Here is an 18,477-nt window from a genome sequence, read left to right as displayed (position 1 = left end):
CTCTTAAGAATATAATATAAACAATTGTTAAACAATTCCTAAAAATACTTTGAACTCATTCTTTAAGTTAGTTGCAGATTGAAATTGATTTAATCTTTTGTAATCTCAAACTGGTATTTGCTTCTCGCCATATATGTTAATGACTAGTGGGATAAAAACATTATTGGCTTTGTTTTATGGATCACATTGTTCTGTTGATTTCTGTCTAGTTACTGCATTTATCTAAAAGTTAGTTTTTGGAAATATATTTTAATTGCCTCTATTGTCAGTATTCCCAAATAACCTCCTCAATGTTTTTACTTGCCTTAGGAATAATGAATTCTAAAATCAATCATATTTCATATAGGATTAAAATGTGTGTACAGTTAATAAAAATGAAAGGGGGAAATAGATAAGGTGGCAGAAATTATTAGCAGTGATAATCTGTGTTCAAAACACTTGTGTGTCTCTTGTCAGCAGGTAGCTGAAATGCTCATGTCTGTGTTAAAAAAGTGGTCCAGGACATTGCTCAATAGCTATGTGCACCTGAATGAGGAAGTAAATAACATTTATTGAGGCTGAACCATTTACATACTTTTTTTTCCCTTTCCCTGCCTTTATCCTTTAACATAGCATATTACATGAGAAGAATGTTCTGAGTTATGATGTAAATACAATTACACTGTTGTTGTTAGTATTATGGTGCCTTTCTGATCAGTAGATTAAGTAGTCCTGTCTGCTGCTGACTTCTTAAGTGCATATCTGACTTTTCATTTTTCAAGATACTGCTTTTTTCTGTTTGTTACAGTTTGGGAAGCTTGTAAATGCTCTAGTTAGATAAACTACCTGTTCAGTTGGAAGTAATATGACTAAACTAGTTTTGATTTGTGTCCTTGGAAACCTGAAAAAAATGAAGCCCAGAACAACTGACTGACAAGCAGTTGACAAATTTTAGTTTGTAGTATATAATTGTTTTTCTTTTTTCCTCTTTTAAATCCTTGATCTTACTACTGGGGAAGTGCAGTAGTACCACAGGTCCATCCAAAACGAGGATTTAATTGAGCTGGATTTTGGACCTTGTTTTTCTTGCACAAGCCACATGGCCAGTATGATCTTTCTTGTGCCTATGAGTGTCTGGTCAAGAGGACATGGTCAGGAAGCCAAGTGTAAAACCAGAGTTGGGTGGAACCATGTAGAAGCCCGAGTACTGGAGGGAGGAAACTGAAATTCCTGCACAGTTGAACACAGATCAGGTGAAGGAGACAGGTGAGACTGGAGCCTGGAGAAAGTGTTTAACTTCCTGCACTTACAGAACTGCTGGCATAGTACTGGCCAGTGTTTACCCAACAGCAGTGGTCCATAGACCTCACAGATCATGCTGTGGAAAGTATGAGGGGTTGGCAGAGTCTGAAAAATTATGGGGCTGGGGTGTGGTTGGGAGAGCACTCCAGAAAGGCAGTGGGAGTGCTCAGGCTTCCTGCAGCCTCAAGGAAAGAGCTTGGATTGAATTAGCTGTAGTAGGAACACTTGGGTTGGAGGCTGGTGCCACTTAGCCTATGCAAAGGCTTTACAGTAGCATGGCATTAGACCATCTTCTGTGTTTTCACATGGCAGGGGTTTAGAGTGAATTGGGATATAAAAGCAGTAAGGATTTCTCAGCCATGGGTGTTGTTTTGGGACATAAGTGGTACAGTCTGAAAAATGAGCTGCTCTGTTGGAGAGGAAGAAAAGGAAGGGTGGTGCTTGACTGGAAAGAGGCCTAACAAAGTTAGGGTCAGCTTTAACTTCTGTTTTAACTTAGGAATGTACACAAGACTGTCCTCTTAAAATGCAGACAATTGTTCCAGGAGCTTTGCCCTGAGAAACCTGGATGGAGCTAAAATCAGATGAACAGTGTTATTGAAGGGAAGAACTTGTGTAAGTAAAGCTGTAACAAGCCAAGGGGAGAAAAAATTCTTCTTTACAACAGTCAGCCCCATCTGCATGTAGAATTAGTAATATTTTGAAAATACACAACAGGGGAGAAAGTCTCTGTCAACAAGCAGACTGATAAAGCTCAAATAGATATAAAACTTATGTGTTTATTTCATTAGAGTGTTTTCTTCCTACAGTTGCCTAGTTCTAGACTAAAAAAAGGAGAAAAATTAAAATTATTGTGTGTCTTCTGGAAGATACAGAGCTATTAGAGTTCTAATCATTGCAAAAGAATTTAAAGATTTTAATATTTTCCAAAACCTTTTAACCTTTTAATATATACTTTTGTGAAACATGCCTTAAGAGCTCCAGTGCCTAAATTTTTCAACAATAGAAATGTGGTTTTACCCTAGTATTGGAGAAACCTACCAAAAATAGCCTGAAAGAAGATGTGGTTTTCTCCAGTGTCTTCAGGCTGTCTTTGGGTCCATTCTTTGGCAAATTCTGTAATTGATTCCTTCTGTTCCCCATCTCAAGACAAGTGAGGGAGAGGTAAAGTCAGGCTGATGAGTAACTACAGTAGTCAGAAAACTTTCAGAGGCTGCAAGTGTTGTTATAGAGGTCTCTTCTTCATGAACTCTGCATGAAGAGCATACTAAAATTTGAAGGTTGCTGATTCCCTCAGTTATTGCACACTGAGTATCTCCCTGAAGAGATAAAAAAAAAAAAAAGCTGAAGAGTAGAGGTACCTGGCAGCCTGTCTTATTCCACCAAGTTTCAGAAACATAAAAGTTGCATAAATGGTAGGCTTGCACTACAGTTCTAACTTTAAGGCAGAGACTTTGCCCACAGACAGCAAGAAGGTTTGCACCAGAGCTGGAAGTAGAAACAGAAAACAGGTTCCTGATTGTTAAATCAGTGGTTCACTTAAAAGGTCTCTCTTCTCAGAGTATGGTCCTGTTTCCTGGGGTGATGCTCCATCTGGTGGTGAATGAATAAAGAACATTACCACAATGCAGGTTCTTCTTGACGCTTTTAATGTTAAGCCAAAAAAAAATAATTATGCAAATTATGGATCAAATTTATGCAAATAATGGATCGCCCTTACTCGTATAGGTAGGAGTGCTTGTTTTCTCTGGTGTATTTCATGCTTTTCTTTCACCACTGATTGTATTGGGGAGCTCTGGTTCCATGGCTAAATGTCAAGGAATTAACTTCCTCTGCAAGTGCTACAGACACAGTTAGGTTCACCTGAGAATGCTTTGCTGTCACCATGAGCTGTGTCAGAAAAATATTTACAATGAACAAATGAAGCAACTTCTAGAAAACAAATTAAAAAACCCTGTGCATAATTAGAATTTTGACTCCTTGCTATGAATTTTGCATCTGTTTCTGTATAAGCTGGCAGTAATATATGCTCTTTGTTGCTTCCTGTATTTTTAAATTTTTCTCTGGGCATGGTGGTGGTAGAAACAGGTAGGGCCCTTGTGACAAGAATCCCCACTCTAACAATCAATTCCTGTTGCCTTGAAAAGGAAAACAATTGGGAAAAAGTCCCAAAATTGAGGGAAATAGATATACCCCTGTCATGGTTATGAGTTTGGCATAGGAAGGGTGTGTTTAGCCTCAAAGCCTAACAATCAGTTGACAGTATTTTTTTTTTTAAGTAGTTTGTTTTTACAGGTTTTCTTTAAAACCTGAACTCCCTAGTATCTAGAAACTGGGAATGGGAAAATTACTCTAAATGTAGGAGGATCATTACAAAATAATTTGTATTACATTGAGATTGTTACTATTACAGGCATTATACCTCTGGCTATACCTGGGGAAAGGAATTTTAGTGTTTCGTGTGTGGAGGAAAAAAAAGTGTATATGTGTATATATACATATATATATATATATAAAATATGTTGGAGAAAAAATGTATATATATATATATATATAAAATATGTTAAAGGCAAAATAGATGAATGTATGTATCTTTGTTTCTCCTCAGATCTTTTTCCTATAATCCTGTTCTCCCATGTGGTTTTAAAACCACAATGTTGAGATAAGAAGTGTTGTTGGGAGACAGGTTAGAAGACCCTGGAGTTTCTTAAATTAAATTTTCTTAGACAAACAGAATGCCTGTTTCCTCAAGCATCCTAACTAGTGATCATATGATAGGATCTCACAGAGCTAGTGAAACTCACCCACCATAATCCTATGCTTCAAAGCTGAGAAAGAAAAGGCACTTAAGCTTGAGAAGCACAGTCTGGCCATCCACATAACCTGTAGAAATGAATCAGTTCTTACTTTCACAGCAGCTGTGAAAGGCAAAATACTGGTACTGAAGGGGGATAGACTGTTTCCTCTGTGAGCTTCTATTCTGTAAGCTCAATCACAGCAGGAAAGAAAAGTAATTTACAATGATGCTCTCAAGCATGTGCTACACTCAGTGAGCTCAGAGACACCTGCTGAACCCACAGGGGCTATAGCACTGGGAGAAGTCCTTAACCTATACTACTGAATTATTCAAACCCCATATAAATACATACTTTCATTTACAGCCCTAATGACTGGAGCAGGGGTAAGAGCAGCCACAGCACTCATGCTGGACTTAGTGACCTCACCCACATGGTCTAGTCTGGCCTGTCTGGCCTCCTGAAGCCCAAACAACATTCCCACCAGCATCTGGAATAACTAGAATGCAGCTTTGGTCAGGACAGAAGTGGCTTGCTATAACTAGCAGAGAGACGAGTGAGCAGCAGAGTGACAGCCTGTGCCCAAACAGGGCCCTTGGGTTTAAATACCATTTGTTCTATGACTTGCTCTTCACCAAACCATGACAGTGAGGGCCATAGAAAATTGCAACAAGGAGTAGTGACATGAGGATTATTTCATAGAGGGCAGCTCTGGCCAGTCAGATGAGGAAGTTGTAGCTAGTACCTCTTTTTCTTACAAATAAATCACTTCTTTGTTAATTAAATTGTGCTGATGGAATGAGTCTGCTACATCATGTAGACACATATTCCCTAAGTCCTGATGCCTTGCAATGGCTTGTGAAGTGTTAATTACTTATTTTCACACCAGCCAGATCCTTCCTTAAAAGTGTGAGAAGCTGAGCAGTGACCACTCTTAACTTCCATTTGGTCCCTCTTGTCTTGTCTGATCCACTTCTATCACCAGCTATGTGAGGCATCTGCCACCTGTGTGACAAAACTACCACATCCTGCAGCAGAATTTGAGAGGTCGCACAGGATGATCCTAATGACCCATTCTGATGAGGGAGTTCAGCCTGGGCCTCTGCTAAGTTCCCTCATTGCTGCTTCTCTACAAACATTTGGCCTACAAATGTGTCCTTAAGAAAATTAAGGCTTTAGTCAAGCAGGCAACCCAAACTTTTCAGTCTTGCATCTGTGCCATGGCTTTAAGGAAATGAGCTTTGTTCCATAAATTACCTGGGGGAGAATTAGTTCTACTTTTCAAAAGCTGTTCTTACAACAGCTTTCCTGGGTTTCATCAGTCTGTTTTCCTCCTCTTCTGGGTCCCAGGTTCAGCTCATTCCTTTTATTACTTGAGTCCCTCTGCTTTTATGCAACGGAAGAGTCCATTTTAAGCTGAGGCAGAAATGACATAGGGTGTCACTGGGCACATTTGCAGGACTGAGTTTCTGTTCTCAGGACAAGTGTTACCTAAGGCTGACTTGACTTGATAAAGGACTCCTTTAAGGCTTCATTCCCCAGTCAATGAAACCAGTAAAACTTTTATTTTCATGCCAGTGCTTTGGGAACAAGTCTTAGTCCTTGGTTACAGAAAGTAACTTAAAAAAGCAAGATCTATTGCTCAAAATAGTATTTCTGATCAAGCTAATCTAGTGAACAGAAGGGCCAGCTGGACCTTACCTATGAGATACCTGGGCACGTGTGGCACCAGCAGAAACTGCACTCGTCATGAGAACCACTCAGACCACCCCAAAATCCTGCGGACTTATGAACAAATGTGACAGCCTTATCAGACACCCCACATCTGTTTCTAAGAGAAACAAGATTTTACTCTCGTATTACTGGGAATAATTCTTCTAGCACAGCCAAAGTTCCCAAAGATTCCTCTTCATTATATTTTCATACAGGAAAAGTTAAAGACAGGTACTCCAAGATTAAGCTCAACAGTTTCTTACTGCCAAAGAGGGAAATACTGCTGTACCATTTATATGAGCTGGGGACAAGAATATTGGTTGTCCACAAAATGGAAGAACTTACAGTGCAAGTACCAGCAGGAAAACCATCAGCATATTCACAGTTGCTTGATTACCCTTCAAATGAGGTAAAGAAGGAAAAATCTGCATTCAGTTTGTGTACAACACCCCAAAGCACCACACAAGTATGACACAGTGCTGCCATTTTTCAACTTGTAATTTTTTCCACTTTAAATGCAGTTTCAAAGAAGTATTTCTACATGGAACACTGATTTCTTGTTGCAGCCAAGCACTTCAATTAAATAAACCAACATGCAGACTAGTCATTTTCATTGATTTTAATTTTAAATACTGTTCAAGAGTAATATAAAAGTTACTAGTTTGTCTATTTAGACTAATCGTTGTTTGGGTTTTTGCCCTCCTGCCCCACGAAAATCTTCAGTAGTTACTTGATGCATCTTTCAGGTAACACTTTAGAAAGAACCCCAAAAGACAGAATTTAAGTTTATGTTTTCCAGAAGAGAGGGTTCTGTGTCAGACGTCTCTGGAAGTTTTCATACCTAGAAAAATTAAAAAAACAACAAAAAAATAACAGCTCCTGCATATAAAATTGTGTTTTTAAAAGAGGGTACAAATAATTTAGTCGATGCAGAGAACATGATAAATTACATCTACTTCACACCAGGAAATCACAATTCCATTTGCATATCTAGAATATTTGTGTATTTCACCAAGATGAATTTCATTAAAGCAGTATCCCAGAGGAGACTCATTCAAGCTTAGTAAAATGGTAAGTTCATTTAGATTGGACATGAGGAAAATTCTCTCCACTGAAGGGGTTGTCAAGCACTGGAAGTGGTGGAACCACCATCCTTGGTGGTGTTTAAAAGACACATGGACATGTTTTATCAGCCCTGGGTTTGTGGTGCACTTGGCAGCAGGAGGGGAATGGTTGGACTCCATCTTAAAGGTCTGTTCCAACCTAAACAAGTCCATGAATTATAAGTGACTGTTTTATGCATAGCATTTTGGGGCTAGGAAATCATGAATGAATGTATGAATCTGAGGCTGGATGGTAATGTTTTAGTAAAATCAAATAGGGAAACGTAAGTCTCTAACATACAAGGCAAACATGTACACACACATGCTGTCCTAATTTCAATTTTCATACTCACAAAACCAAGCAAACCATAAACAAACAGCATCAGAATTCACTGTTGACACACAGTGAAGAAACAGACAAAATATACAATTTCTGTGCCTTTCTACAAGAAAAAAAAAATAGAGAAGCCTATAGGCTTTGAGCCACAAAAGTTACAACTCCCCTTTTAATCCTCACAAACCCAAAATGTAAGGAATCAAAAGATATTGCCAATGAAACAAAGGAAACCACAAAATGTTCTCCTAAACCTCATAGTTCATAGCCCAGCTCAAGTGAGAAAAGACTGAAGGGTTTAAAACCAATTCAGCCTCACCCAGGCACTCACCAGGCACATCAGAGACCCTACCCACATACAGTTCATGGAGTTTGTAATTACTTCTAAACACAAGACATCTGCATCAAATTACACTCCCAAACAATACACAGGGCTCTCATCAACTGCTTGCATATTCATGAGATCTTACTAATGATAAAACTGTATTCAGACAGTCTCAAACAGAGATTAAAGAAGGGCTTAGGTTAATACTGCAGAGGCTAAATAAATAAGGCCAAACTGATAGGAAAGACATTTTCAGATAACCTAAAGGATTGCGTGCAGTTCACAATTTATCTCCAGACTACACAGGCTATCCCCAGACAGTTATTAAACCAGTCCCTGGAAAACAACTCCTAGAGGCACTTGTGTATTTACACTCAAGGATCTTGGTGACAGAACCAGGTCAACTAGTAACATGATTTCATCACCTCTCACATATTCTTAAGTAAGGCAACTATGCTGGAACTATGTCTAGGAAGAGACCAAATAAAACAAATAAGCATAAATTGACGAGTATAAGTGTGCTCTGTCTTCCCATAACTCCAGAGCATTTGCATTATCAGCAACACAAGGCAAATGCACATATGTTAAAAGCAACCCTCGTAGAACCAAAAAAAGTTTCATTGGTTGCACAGCACTTTTCTAACAAAAAAAAGCTGACAAATAAATATAAAAAAAGTGGGCAGGACCTCTCTATACTAGAAATAAACAATAATTTTAAACACTTCTGCATCAACTCACTGAATAGCATTACAATAGTTCAGTGCTTAGAAATGATGGTCTAATGCCTAGAAAAAAACCCCATTTGTTACTAAAGATCACTGCCATTACCATTTCAGAACTACATTTGCAGGAATGAAAGCTTCAGAAGGATTCGGGGTCATTTGTGCCTGAGTGACAGCAAACGAGGAAGCAAAGTTATAGAAGTTATCCAACATCTTCTGAGTGAACTGAAAAAAAAAAGAAGAGATATTTTAAGGAAGTTTGTTCTTCAATTTGAACCTTTGTGCAAAAGTTTAAGATAGACAGCTCCTACAGGAAGTAATTTTTTCATTACTTCATCACTGTCATCTAAAACACAGTGGGAAAGTGGATGTAGTAGGTCCAGAGACAATGATCAAAACATCCCAAGCTTCAGTCTTGCCCTCAGGTCCATCTGGCATCCAGAAATCATTTTAAGTGATGCAGTGACAAGAGCTGTCCCTCTCCTCCAAACTGAATAATCAGAAGAACTCCAGACTGGGCCAAAGCTGCCATTCTAGCTCCCAGAAAAACACTTGTTAAACGACTGGAAAAGGCTGCAATCTATTTACAGCACATCACACTCCAGTGACAGGGCAATTTCCTTTAGCATTCCCCACAGAAGGGCTGCTGTCCTGGCATCTTTTACCACAAGATCTTGTGGGGAAAACACCTAAAGGATGCACAGGGCACTCCTAAACTGTAGGACTAGGAAAGAAAAGAGTGAAAGAGAGGCCAAGGAACAGTAAGCACTGTGTGCAGAGGATAAGGCTGTAGGACATTCCCAGCCAGCCTACAAATATACAAGATACAGTACATCCTTATTTCCTCTATTGAAAAAAAAAGCTATTCTTTGCTTTGATGGGAGAACAAAGAATTTTCATATAGAAAATTTCACAGACAGTGAAATGATACAGGAAAACAAAACAGAGCCTGAGTTAATAAATGCAGTCTTGTGCTCCTCTCTGACAAAAGGAGCAGAAGAAATCATATCCCAGAACCCTACCCTCATTGCAGAACTAAATGGTTTTGTCCTACTTCTTTTTTATATACATTTATACACATAAAAAAGACATATTCAATCATAAATCTTCATAAAACTTACTAAAAATGTAATAGGAGATCAACTTCATAACTTAGGGTAGCAACAGACGATTTTGCCATTAAAAAAAACACTTTTATTGCTATAATGTAGCAGTTCCAAAGAGCAGATGTCAAATCTTAAATGAAAGCTATTCATTATTCACAAATATGCTCCCAGTCATACATGCCCTTCCTCTGCAATCTACTCCTGCAAAGGTTTCCTTCCACTTTGACCTCACATGTTTTCCCTGTAGGAGTAAGCAGTACTTCACCCTTTGGGTCAACTGCATTCCTTGAAGGCAATTACAATTTCAGTTAAGATGCTCAGAGTCAGATGCTGCTCTTTTTCAACAGAAAAATTCACTTAACTGAGAATAACATTTGTAAAACTGTTATGCAATCAGGAGGTGGTTCTTTTTCTTTAAATACTACTGCCAGAAAAATCCATGAGCCACCTTGCAAATGACCTGATATGGCACATTATTCCTCCTAACTTAACTACTGCTATAATAAATATTTGTGGAATCAGAAATATTTTTTAGGTGTCATTAGCACCTAACAACTCCAGAAAAGCTCAATTAACTGTACTATACAAAGACAGCTGTTGGTCAACTCCTAGTCATGGTAAGTTTCTGCAAGAAGCATTACCTATCTGGAGCTACAATGTGTATAAGCTGCCAAAGAACGTCAGCTACAGTATCAGGATTACACTGTACAATTACTGTACAATTACCAGTCTCAGCAAGCACCTGGAAGGAAAGTGAGAAGGTAAAAAAGGCCTGAAGAAAAGCCTCAGCAACTGCTGAAATGCTAAAAGAAAATGCCAGAGCCATCAGTGTTAGGGAAATCAGGACCCACTATGCAGGTCTAGCTTGCCTGGGACTGCTCTCAGACTGCCAACGAACTCCCAGAGCTGGCTGAGGATTTCCAGAGGTTCAAACTAATGGACAGGCTGGGTTAAAAAATGGCACATTGTAGCCCAAGGCCTGATCCACAGAGAAGGCACTGGGGAAAAACAAAAAAACCCCCATTGTGTGGGAAAGGGCATACTTCTGTAGTTCTGCAGAGCAACATCAGAAGGATTTCTCCAGGGAAAATGGAACACCTGGATAGCTCTCTGCATCCATGGCCACATTTGCCTTAACGTGTGAGTAATTTCTGACTATCCCTGCAAGTCTAGGTACTGAAGCTTCAGCACCTACAAATCACCAAAGATCCACTGTCTCTTACATGGATTTAGTCATAGCTGCTTCTGTAAGAAGTATATAAATAATTTTGGAGTGGAGTGACACTGACACAAGTGAATCTCTTGGCCTCATGTCACTGAGGATGAAAATTCCAGTCTTTTACAGGAGACAGTTTTTCAGTGTAAGAAAAAGCAATTTCATAGTATCGATGCACTCAACCAAATGATTTGACAATTATTAGGTTGCTTACAATCCTACTGCCACCCCCAGCAGCATCCCCTACCCACTTCCCAGTTAGTGCTTCAGAGGCTCAATTCTTGAGACTTCCACAGAAAAAGAATTTCTGAAAACGAAAGTCCATGCTACCTCTGTGAATGAATCTACTGATGACACAGCAGCACTTGCAACAGGAGTCTGCTGGGCCAGGTTCTCCAGCAGTTCCACTGAGATTCCAATCTGAGCCACTGTTGGTGTCTGTGGGAGGTTCATGGCACCAAAGGGGTGTTGACTTCCCTTCCCTGAAAGCACCACGAACAGCACACGTTAGGTCTGGCACACACGGAAAGGCTGCGTAACTGCAATCACCGTGTTTCTCCCGTAGAAGGCATTCCCCAGCTCCCACCAGAGGGATCTCCCTGTCCCAGGAAATGCAGAAAAACCACAGCCCAAGCACAGGCAAAAGTACACACAAGCACAACAGATAGAACAGTGTGACTGGTACATTTAAAAAGCACAAGAGATCATTGGGAAATTTTTAAAAACCAGAAAAAACATGACTTTACAGCTCCCTCTGAAGTAAATGGAAAGAGGGAATATGATCAGCGAGTGAAAGACAGCAGAACCTTTTTCTACAGGAAGCAAGTTTTTAATTCACATTTGGGCAATTGCAGATAAAAAAGAAATATGCATCACTGCTGCAGTTGTTTGATTCACTCATTAAAGCCACATTCTACTGAACCTGCTCTGAAAAAGTAGCAAGCACTGGTTTATGACCCCTCTGACTCAGGGAAGGCTGGGCAGCCCCAGGTCTCATCTGAACTGCTAAATCCCACCAAAAGCAGCAAAGGTCAAAGAAATAGTCATGGAACAGAGGTCTCTGACTTAGCAAATGCCACAAAGAAAACAAGGAACCATCCCCAAACTGCATGCCACAAACATAGGCACCATCCCAGCCCTCTGCCCTCACTTCTGACCTTTCTCAACCCATACTTTCAGTCCCAGCTTCTGCCAAGGTCTCTGCAAACAAGGACAGACACTTAGCATCACTTAAATCATGCACTCTTCTGTCAGCATCTCTAAGGGAAAATGCAGGAAAAGGCCTGTGGGACCAGAGTGCTATCAGTAAGCAAACACTAATACTGCACCTGTGTTTGTGGGAACACAATAGTCAAGTACACTCTTAACACAGAGGCAATGTTTCAGCAGCACTCTCTGGCCTCTTAGTAGCAGGAGAAAGCAAAACTAATCAAGAGCTGTCCTGCAGACCAGTCAGCACTATCTTGAGCTGCCAGAAAGGCTAATCGAGATCAAAAGCACCATCTCAGTCAAGAACTCAGCCAGCAAAAACAGTCTGACAAGTTGAACTGAGATCAGGACTGAACACCTCAGGAACTCGACCATTCCTCTGCAGAGACACAAGGCACAAAGAAGCAAACAGCCAAGCCCTCCAGAAAGTGCACTCACAAACTCAGCACCCTTTTCAATTGAAGTGTTGCTCCTTAGTCCAGATTCTACAACTGCAATATAGTGCCACCTTATGAGTAAAGCACTCCTATTAAAATGTTACTTTAACATAAGCCAAGTAAGAAGAGAGTTCATCTCCTGAAATGCTATTTAGAACCTCTTCTGAGAAACGCCATTTTATTGCCGCATCATCTCACATTTGCTGTTGTTGGATGCTTGCTTGATACAAGCTATCAGAAACCAAGTATCAAGTTCATTATTACAATCCCAACAGCAACAGAACTGGTACAAGTTTTGCATCTTGTAACATCTTCACCTGAGAAACTGATATTTCAATAAAAATGTAACATCTTCAAGCAACAGGCTCTGTTACAATGTATGATTACTTTAGACAGTCATGATACAAACAATAAAACACATCCATTCCATTCACTTTCCATGAACTCCCACAGAACCATGGCCTTGGAAAGATGTCTGCCTAAAAGTGCGCAATAAAAGCATCCATTGCCATCCTTACACCAGGAGAAATACACTCCAAGTTTTCCATGCTTGGCTCTAGCAATTAGCATTCCAAACCTTACAAACGCAGAGAATGTTAATCGGTACTGAAATACAAGCTCAGTTTTTTGTATTCAGACATTACACTCTCCAACACATTACATCACTGCAGAGAAACTGCTATCAGAAAAGTATTTTTCCACCCATTTCTTTCCCTTCATTGAACCCTTAATTCAGTGATTGAGCCCTTTACCTTTCAGCCCAGCCACAATAAAATCCTTACCCATGTGTAGCCTCAAATGCAGACATGATATTAGAGCATAAACAGCATGGCAGCAGAAGTCTGTATGGAAAAGGCTCTGCTGTAACTCTTACCCCACTTGTGAACTTACTCCCAGTAAGGGTGCAAAATAGAAACCCAAAGTTTGTTTTCTATTTCTACCACACCTTCATAACATGAAAACCTTTCTATTCCAAGGCAAGGAGCATTTCTAAGTCCCTTCTCTACATGTAAACAAATGAAACTCTGCTACAACTACTGCTTCCCAGGGAGCTGACAGGGACACATCCTTGGTCCTCTCAAGCTGGTATTAAACCCAAAATGCAGAGTTCAAGCAGCAGCAATGTCTCTCAATGATTCCAGCTCTCTGTTGTGTAGTCTTCTCCACCTTAGAATAATTTATGACCATGGAAACTTAGATTGTGTAGCTTAGACTGAGTCCACAGTCAGAGCAAAGCTGCAGACAATGGGAATGGCAGAGCTCTCTGCTGCTCAAATCAAGCACAGCAGTGCCTCAAGGCACTGCCAATGTGTTCAGCTATGTCACTGAGTTCTTCCTTGAGAGCAGCCCTTACCAGGAAATTACAGCTAATCATGCAAAAAGCATCTGAAAATGCATCTTCCTCCAAAGCTGTCACAGACCACACACCAGTGAGTCTTTCAAGCACAAGAAATATACACCAAAAGCACTGGTGATATGCTTTACTGTTACACTGACCACACAGCTTTGGGATACACAAAACCACATCCCCCAAACCCTTCTGAAGGTGCTCCCTCTTTTGAAGCAAGCCCAAATTTCTGAGAAATGTGTATGATCAGAATTAATTTTGCTTTGCAGCTTGAAAGCCCTTATCTCAACCATACTGCCCCATCCAGGACTGACCCAAAAGAAAGAATGCCATGTTATGAATGAATGCATTTTAGCAGAGCAAACTCAACACTAAATTCAACAGAAATTTGAGTTAAAGATGTAGACTACATCCAAATCTACAAAAGCTGTGTACTACTTTATCACTGTAACACTTTGAGCTGCTTGACTGATGTGTCTGTCCCTTTCATCCAACAAAGGTGTGCCATTGGAATGTCTCATCATTTTTAGAATGCACACAGCACACCCCTCGTACTTAGGAAAGCACATGCACACACACACACACACACACACACACACACACTCTACTCAGTGTGCCTAAAGTACTAAAACATTTGGAAAGCTGCTTTCCAATGGGGACACCCTCTATTGGCCAGTTCTATAGAGCAACTGCCCCTGGCTGGGTAGGGCCAGCTGTCAGAAATCACTGCCAGGCTCCACTCCCTGCAAAATCTGTCTGTGCTATAAAGAATACAACCACTTAGCAGAGGAGGCTGATAGAAAATGCTGCTGGCCTGTCTAGACAAACACCTAAAACCATGGCAGGGAAGTTACAAGGTCATTTTTCCTCTATGCAGAGGACAAAAATGCATCAAGTCTGCTTAGAAGAATTTCCAGATCAACACCACACACAAGAGAAGATGAGACAGCAACTTCACAAGGAACAGTAACACACAGACAGACTTCCATGAAGATGACAGGCTGCTTTTAGTACATCTGCTCAACACTATCTGAAAACACAGAGTGTGCTGCCTTTTTAAGTAGCTTTTTGTTCAAAGCAACCTTCACATGTTTATCCCTTATGCATTCCGGAACGCATCTGTTGCAGCGACTGCTATGTTCTACCAGTCTTACCGGATTTGAGACCAGAAATTTTGAAGATGGCACTTGGCTTCTCATTAGTGACAAACCCCAGCAGCTGCCACACTGCCATCCCACTCTGGTCTGGGTAACAAAAATAGACAGATCCTCCCATTCCATCTGGAAAAGGTATAGTTCCCAGCATGAAGACCACTACATGGTTGATGTTTTCATAGTCTGGTAAATCAAATACAAATTTGTCTTCAGCCACTTGTTGGGGCGCAGCTTGCACCTAAAGAGAACAAAACCTTTATTAGTATTAACATGTTTCTCATCTTCATCTGTCTGCGAATTTCCTTTTACAGAAATACACCTAAAGTGGTACATAACAAAAAGTGAGGAACGTACTAGCCTAAAGAGCAAATAGCCAGATAAAAGTCAAACACAGCAGAAGAACAACTGCAAAAAATATTACCAGAAAGACACAACAGTCTTGTTCTACCTGCACTGAACACATATCCCACCCGGGACTACAGGATCAGAATACCTTCGCTCCCCATGTGCGTAGGAGGAAAGTAGGGTGCAGAAGAGGTTGCCAAGTCACTAAGAAGTGGCTGTTGACCACCTGGCTGGCACAACCCCAGGATCATGGAAACCTGTTCACATAGGAAATACAATAGACCTTGAGAAAGGCAGCAGAAGGATGGCTGAATGAATGCCAGAGCAAAAGATACCCTCCTCTTTACCCGAGATGCCACATCCTTGCAGCCAAGGCACAATCTAGCCTTAAAAAGCTTCTTTTAAGCTCCCAGCTTGTCTCTGAGGAGACAACACTGCCAGGGGGATGGCAAGCGCCTCCCGGCACGGACGCTCGACAAGACAGCAGCCTGCGGGGACGCGGGGCAGCAGCCAGCCGAGCGCCGGGCAGGCGGGGCCCCTGCCTGGGGCCGGGGGGCCCAGGGCCCTGCGGCAGCTCCACCCCGCCCCCGAGCGGGTTGAGGGCCCCGCCCGGGCCCGGGCAGCGCTCACCAGCCTGCCCGCCACCAGGCAGCCGAACATGGCGGCGGCCGGCGAACCCCCTCAGACGCCTCGCTACTCCCGAGCCTCCATGAGCGCCGTCCCCGGAAAGTCAACACGCCCCCGCTCACCCCGGCACCTCCGAGTCACTTCCGCGGCGCCGCCGACACGGACTACAACTCCCGCAGTGCAACGCGCGGCTGCGCCCAGGTGGTGTGGGTGAGTCGGAGTGAAGCATGACGGGAGATGTAGTTCTTCGCGTCACGGCGCTGATGCGCGTGATGGGTGGCGCTGCCCCGGGCCAGCCCTGCACCTGCCTCAGGGGCTGTGGGCAGGGTGCTCTCAGCAAAAGTACCGCAGAGTCTTTTGGCGTTGTGTTTTAGCTAGGCTGAGCTGTCATACATCCATGGTAATGGCGTCTAGGCATGGCATGAAATTAGGCAGCAGAGGAAGAAAATGAACTAGGGGGATGAGGAGAAGCAGTTCATCTGGCAAATCTCCCATAAATTATGACAAAAATTCCCCTCAGCTCAAGACACAAAGATTGGTTTTCAGTCTCTGTTCTCAGGGCGGTTCCCTTGCAAGTTAGTGCCAATGTAAGCTGCGCCCGTGTTCTTTGGGCTGAGGGGAGCTCCTGTGCTTCATTGCTTGTGGTCTCCTGGGTGTCAGAGCACAGGAAACAAATGGAAACAAATCATTCCTTCCTTTGACTGAGAACAGTGTTCTGCACTTTCTGTAGAAGCCATTTCTTTAAATCTTGTTCTCACGTGTCATTTGGTGTTTACACAAGTACTTTGATTCATGCTTCAATCTTAATCATACTCGTGTTTATATTTCTGTCACAAATCTTTATGAACCCTGTCCCGTTTTACCATGCCAGTGTGCTGCTATGGACTGTGAGACCTGAGATTCACCCATCTCTGTAGGCAATGTCAGGATCTTTCCTGCAGCCAGGATCACATTGGGTGGACAGCTTCTCCTGTCCTCTGCCCTCCCAGACCCTGGGCACTGCAGCTGTGGCTTATGGCAGAGGTCTGTCACTGGGGAAGCTCCCAGGCTGTTGCTTTTGTTGCCCACTTTGTGGTAGTAAAGTTTTAGCTAAGGATTGTGCTGCCTTTCCAAATGCTAAAAACTTAAACAAAATGAAGACCCCAGTGCCTGATACCAGATGGAGTAACCAACCTGTCCTTTGCAGTGTGAAAATGTGAGGGAATTACGGGAGCAAGACCTATTAAAAATGCTGATGCTAGCCCACAGTTATTTGTACAGGCATGGTGCAATATGTGTTTCTGCCTGTTTCACCTCTTGCATGTAGTAAGAAGCCCAGGTGTAAGAAGTATTGAGGCAATAGAGCAGAACTGCTTAGTCCCAGGCTCATTTTGGATTTGAACCTTTGCAAGTGAGTTCTCCGCTTGGCAGGTGCTTTTCCAGCTGGCCCCAATGAACTGGAAAGAAAGAAAGTGTTTTAAAGCTTGAGGTATTGCAAATTAGTGGAGGATGGCCAAGCTCTGCGGTGCAGCCACTGAGACACAACAAGAAATCTGCTAATTAGGCAAGAGCTCATCTCAGATTGCCAGTTTGCTGCAAACCTCTGAGATTAGACCGTGTCGAAAGGCTCAGGGCAGCCTGATCTCAGCAGGGCTCTCATGCACTCTTGCTTAGGCATGATTTTTTTTCCCAGTTTAAACCTAATTATTTACTATTTATCTAAACTTGTGGAGCTTTCTGTGCAATGACAGCAACAGAGCCACTGCTGCTCCCCATGCCAAAAGCTAATCTCAGCCTGTTTATGAAATTTTTCTAGAACTTACTTGTGACACAGATGTTCACTTGTACCCCTACTAAGATCCATGCCTTAATGCCATTTAGGTAAAAGAAGGTCATACAGAGTAGGCATATTCCCTCTGTGCAGGAAGGGAAGGTATTTCCTATTCAATAGTGACAGATAGTGGCACTAGACACAGAAAACTGTTTTTTATAGAGAACCTCTGAGAAGAAGTTTCTGTTCCTGGGTGAGGCAAAGACAGGAGAAAGAGGAAGAAACCTCAGGCTAGTTGAGTCCAGATTGACACAAAATTTCACCAATATAGTGGTGGGTGGTGTGCCAGAATATGTGCTGGGACCCCAGCTGAACACACAGACCAGAAGCATCTACACATGTGTGAACATGAGGGCAGCAAGGTGTGGATGCAGGATCAGCAAGAACTGTGGAAAGTAATTTTTTTCCTGAATAAAGAGTAATTTTCTTGTACTTTTTGTGGAGGGATAGAATGTAATATAATGAAGATACTGCAGAAGGTAGTCTCACACCTGAGGAGTTGCAGCTGTGCTAATCACCAAAGATTAGGAACAGGCCTGTCCTTAATAGGCCACAGCTGTGACAATAAGAAGAAGAGTGCTACAAAAGAGTGGGGTAGCTGGGTGATGACAGAGTTGGATCTTGTTGACTGTGCTGTGAGGAAGAAGAAGGAGTCTGTGCCAGAAGGATCTGCCCATGAGAAATCACTGAGAAGGTATGGAACTTTGTAATAAGGTAGCAACATCTTTTCACATTAGTCGCAGTTATGAAAGCAGCAGTAGCTTGTAAAATATTCCTGTGGTAGGTTGTGGGGGGGGGGGGGGGGGGGGTGTTGTTCTCCTTTCCTCTTTCTCTGGACACCTCCTCTTTGTTTGCCAGTGTATTTTTCTGTTGTTTGTCTAGTCTCCAGGTCATTAAGGATTTCATGAATTTATGTCATTTTTGTGTTTTTCAGCCTGAGGAGTTGTAGCTT

At 41.9% G+C, this 18,477-nt stretch overlaps 1 protein-coding gene across 4 annotated transcripts; it reads right to left on the bottom strand.

The window, feature by feature from the left end:
* Positions 1-6,393: 6,393 nt before the first annotated feature.
* On the bottom strand, positions 6,394-15,833 carry HIKESHI (heat shock protein nuclear import factor hikeshi). Of its 4 annotated transcripts, none has more exons than XM_063148743.1 (6): positions 15,719-15,833; positions 15,237-15,345; positions 14,744-14,981; positions 10,926-11,077; positions 8,380-8,498; positions 6,394-6,630 (listed from the first exon to the last, which is right to left on the bottom strand). In XM_063148743.1, the coding sequence occupies exons 3-6, from the start codon at positions 14,892-14,894 to the stop codon at positions 6,576-6,578; spliced, it is 477 nt and encodes a 158-aa protein (XP_063004813.1). In that variant the 5' UTR covers positions 14,895-14,981; positions 15,237-15,345; positions 15,719-15,833; the 3' UTR covers positions 6,394-6,575. The 4 variants fall into 4 exon arrangements, with proteins under 4 accessions (XP_063004813.1, XP_063004814.1, XP_063004810.1 ...); XM_063148744.1 differs by lacking the exon at positions 15,719-15,833 and adding an exon at positions 15,436-15,571; XM_063148740.1 differs by lacking the exon at positions 15,237-15,345.
* Positions 15,834-18,477: the final 2,644 nt, after the last annotated feature.

This window comes from Melospiza melodia, chromosome 2, assembly GCF_035770615.1.
Source record: "Melospiza melodia melodia isolate bMelMel2 chromosome 2, bMelMel2.pri, whole genome shotgun sequence".
NCBI classification, from domain to species: Eukaryota; Metazoa; Chordata; class Aves; order Passeriformes; family Passerellidae; genus Melospiza; species Melospiza melodia.
The sequence above is the reverse complement of the archived record's forward strand: the minus strand, read 5'-3'. Positions and strand labels throughout refer to the sequence as shown.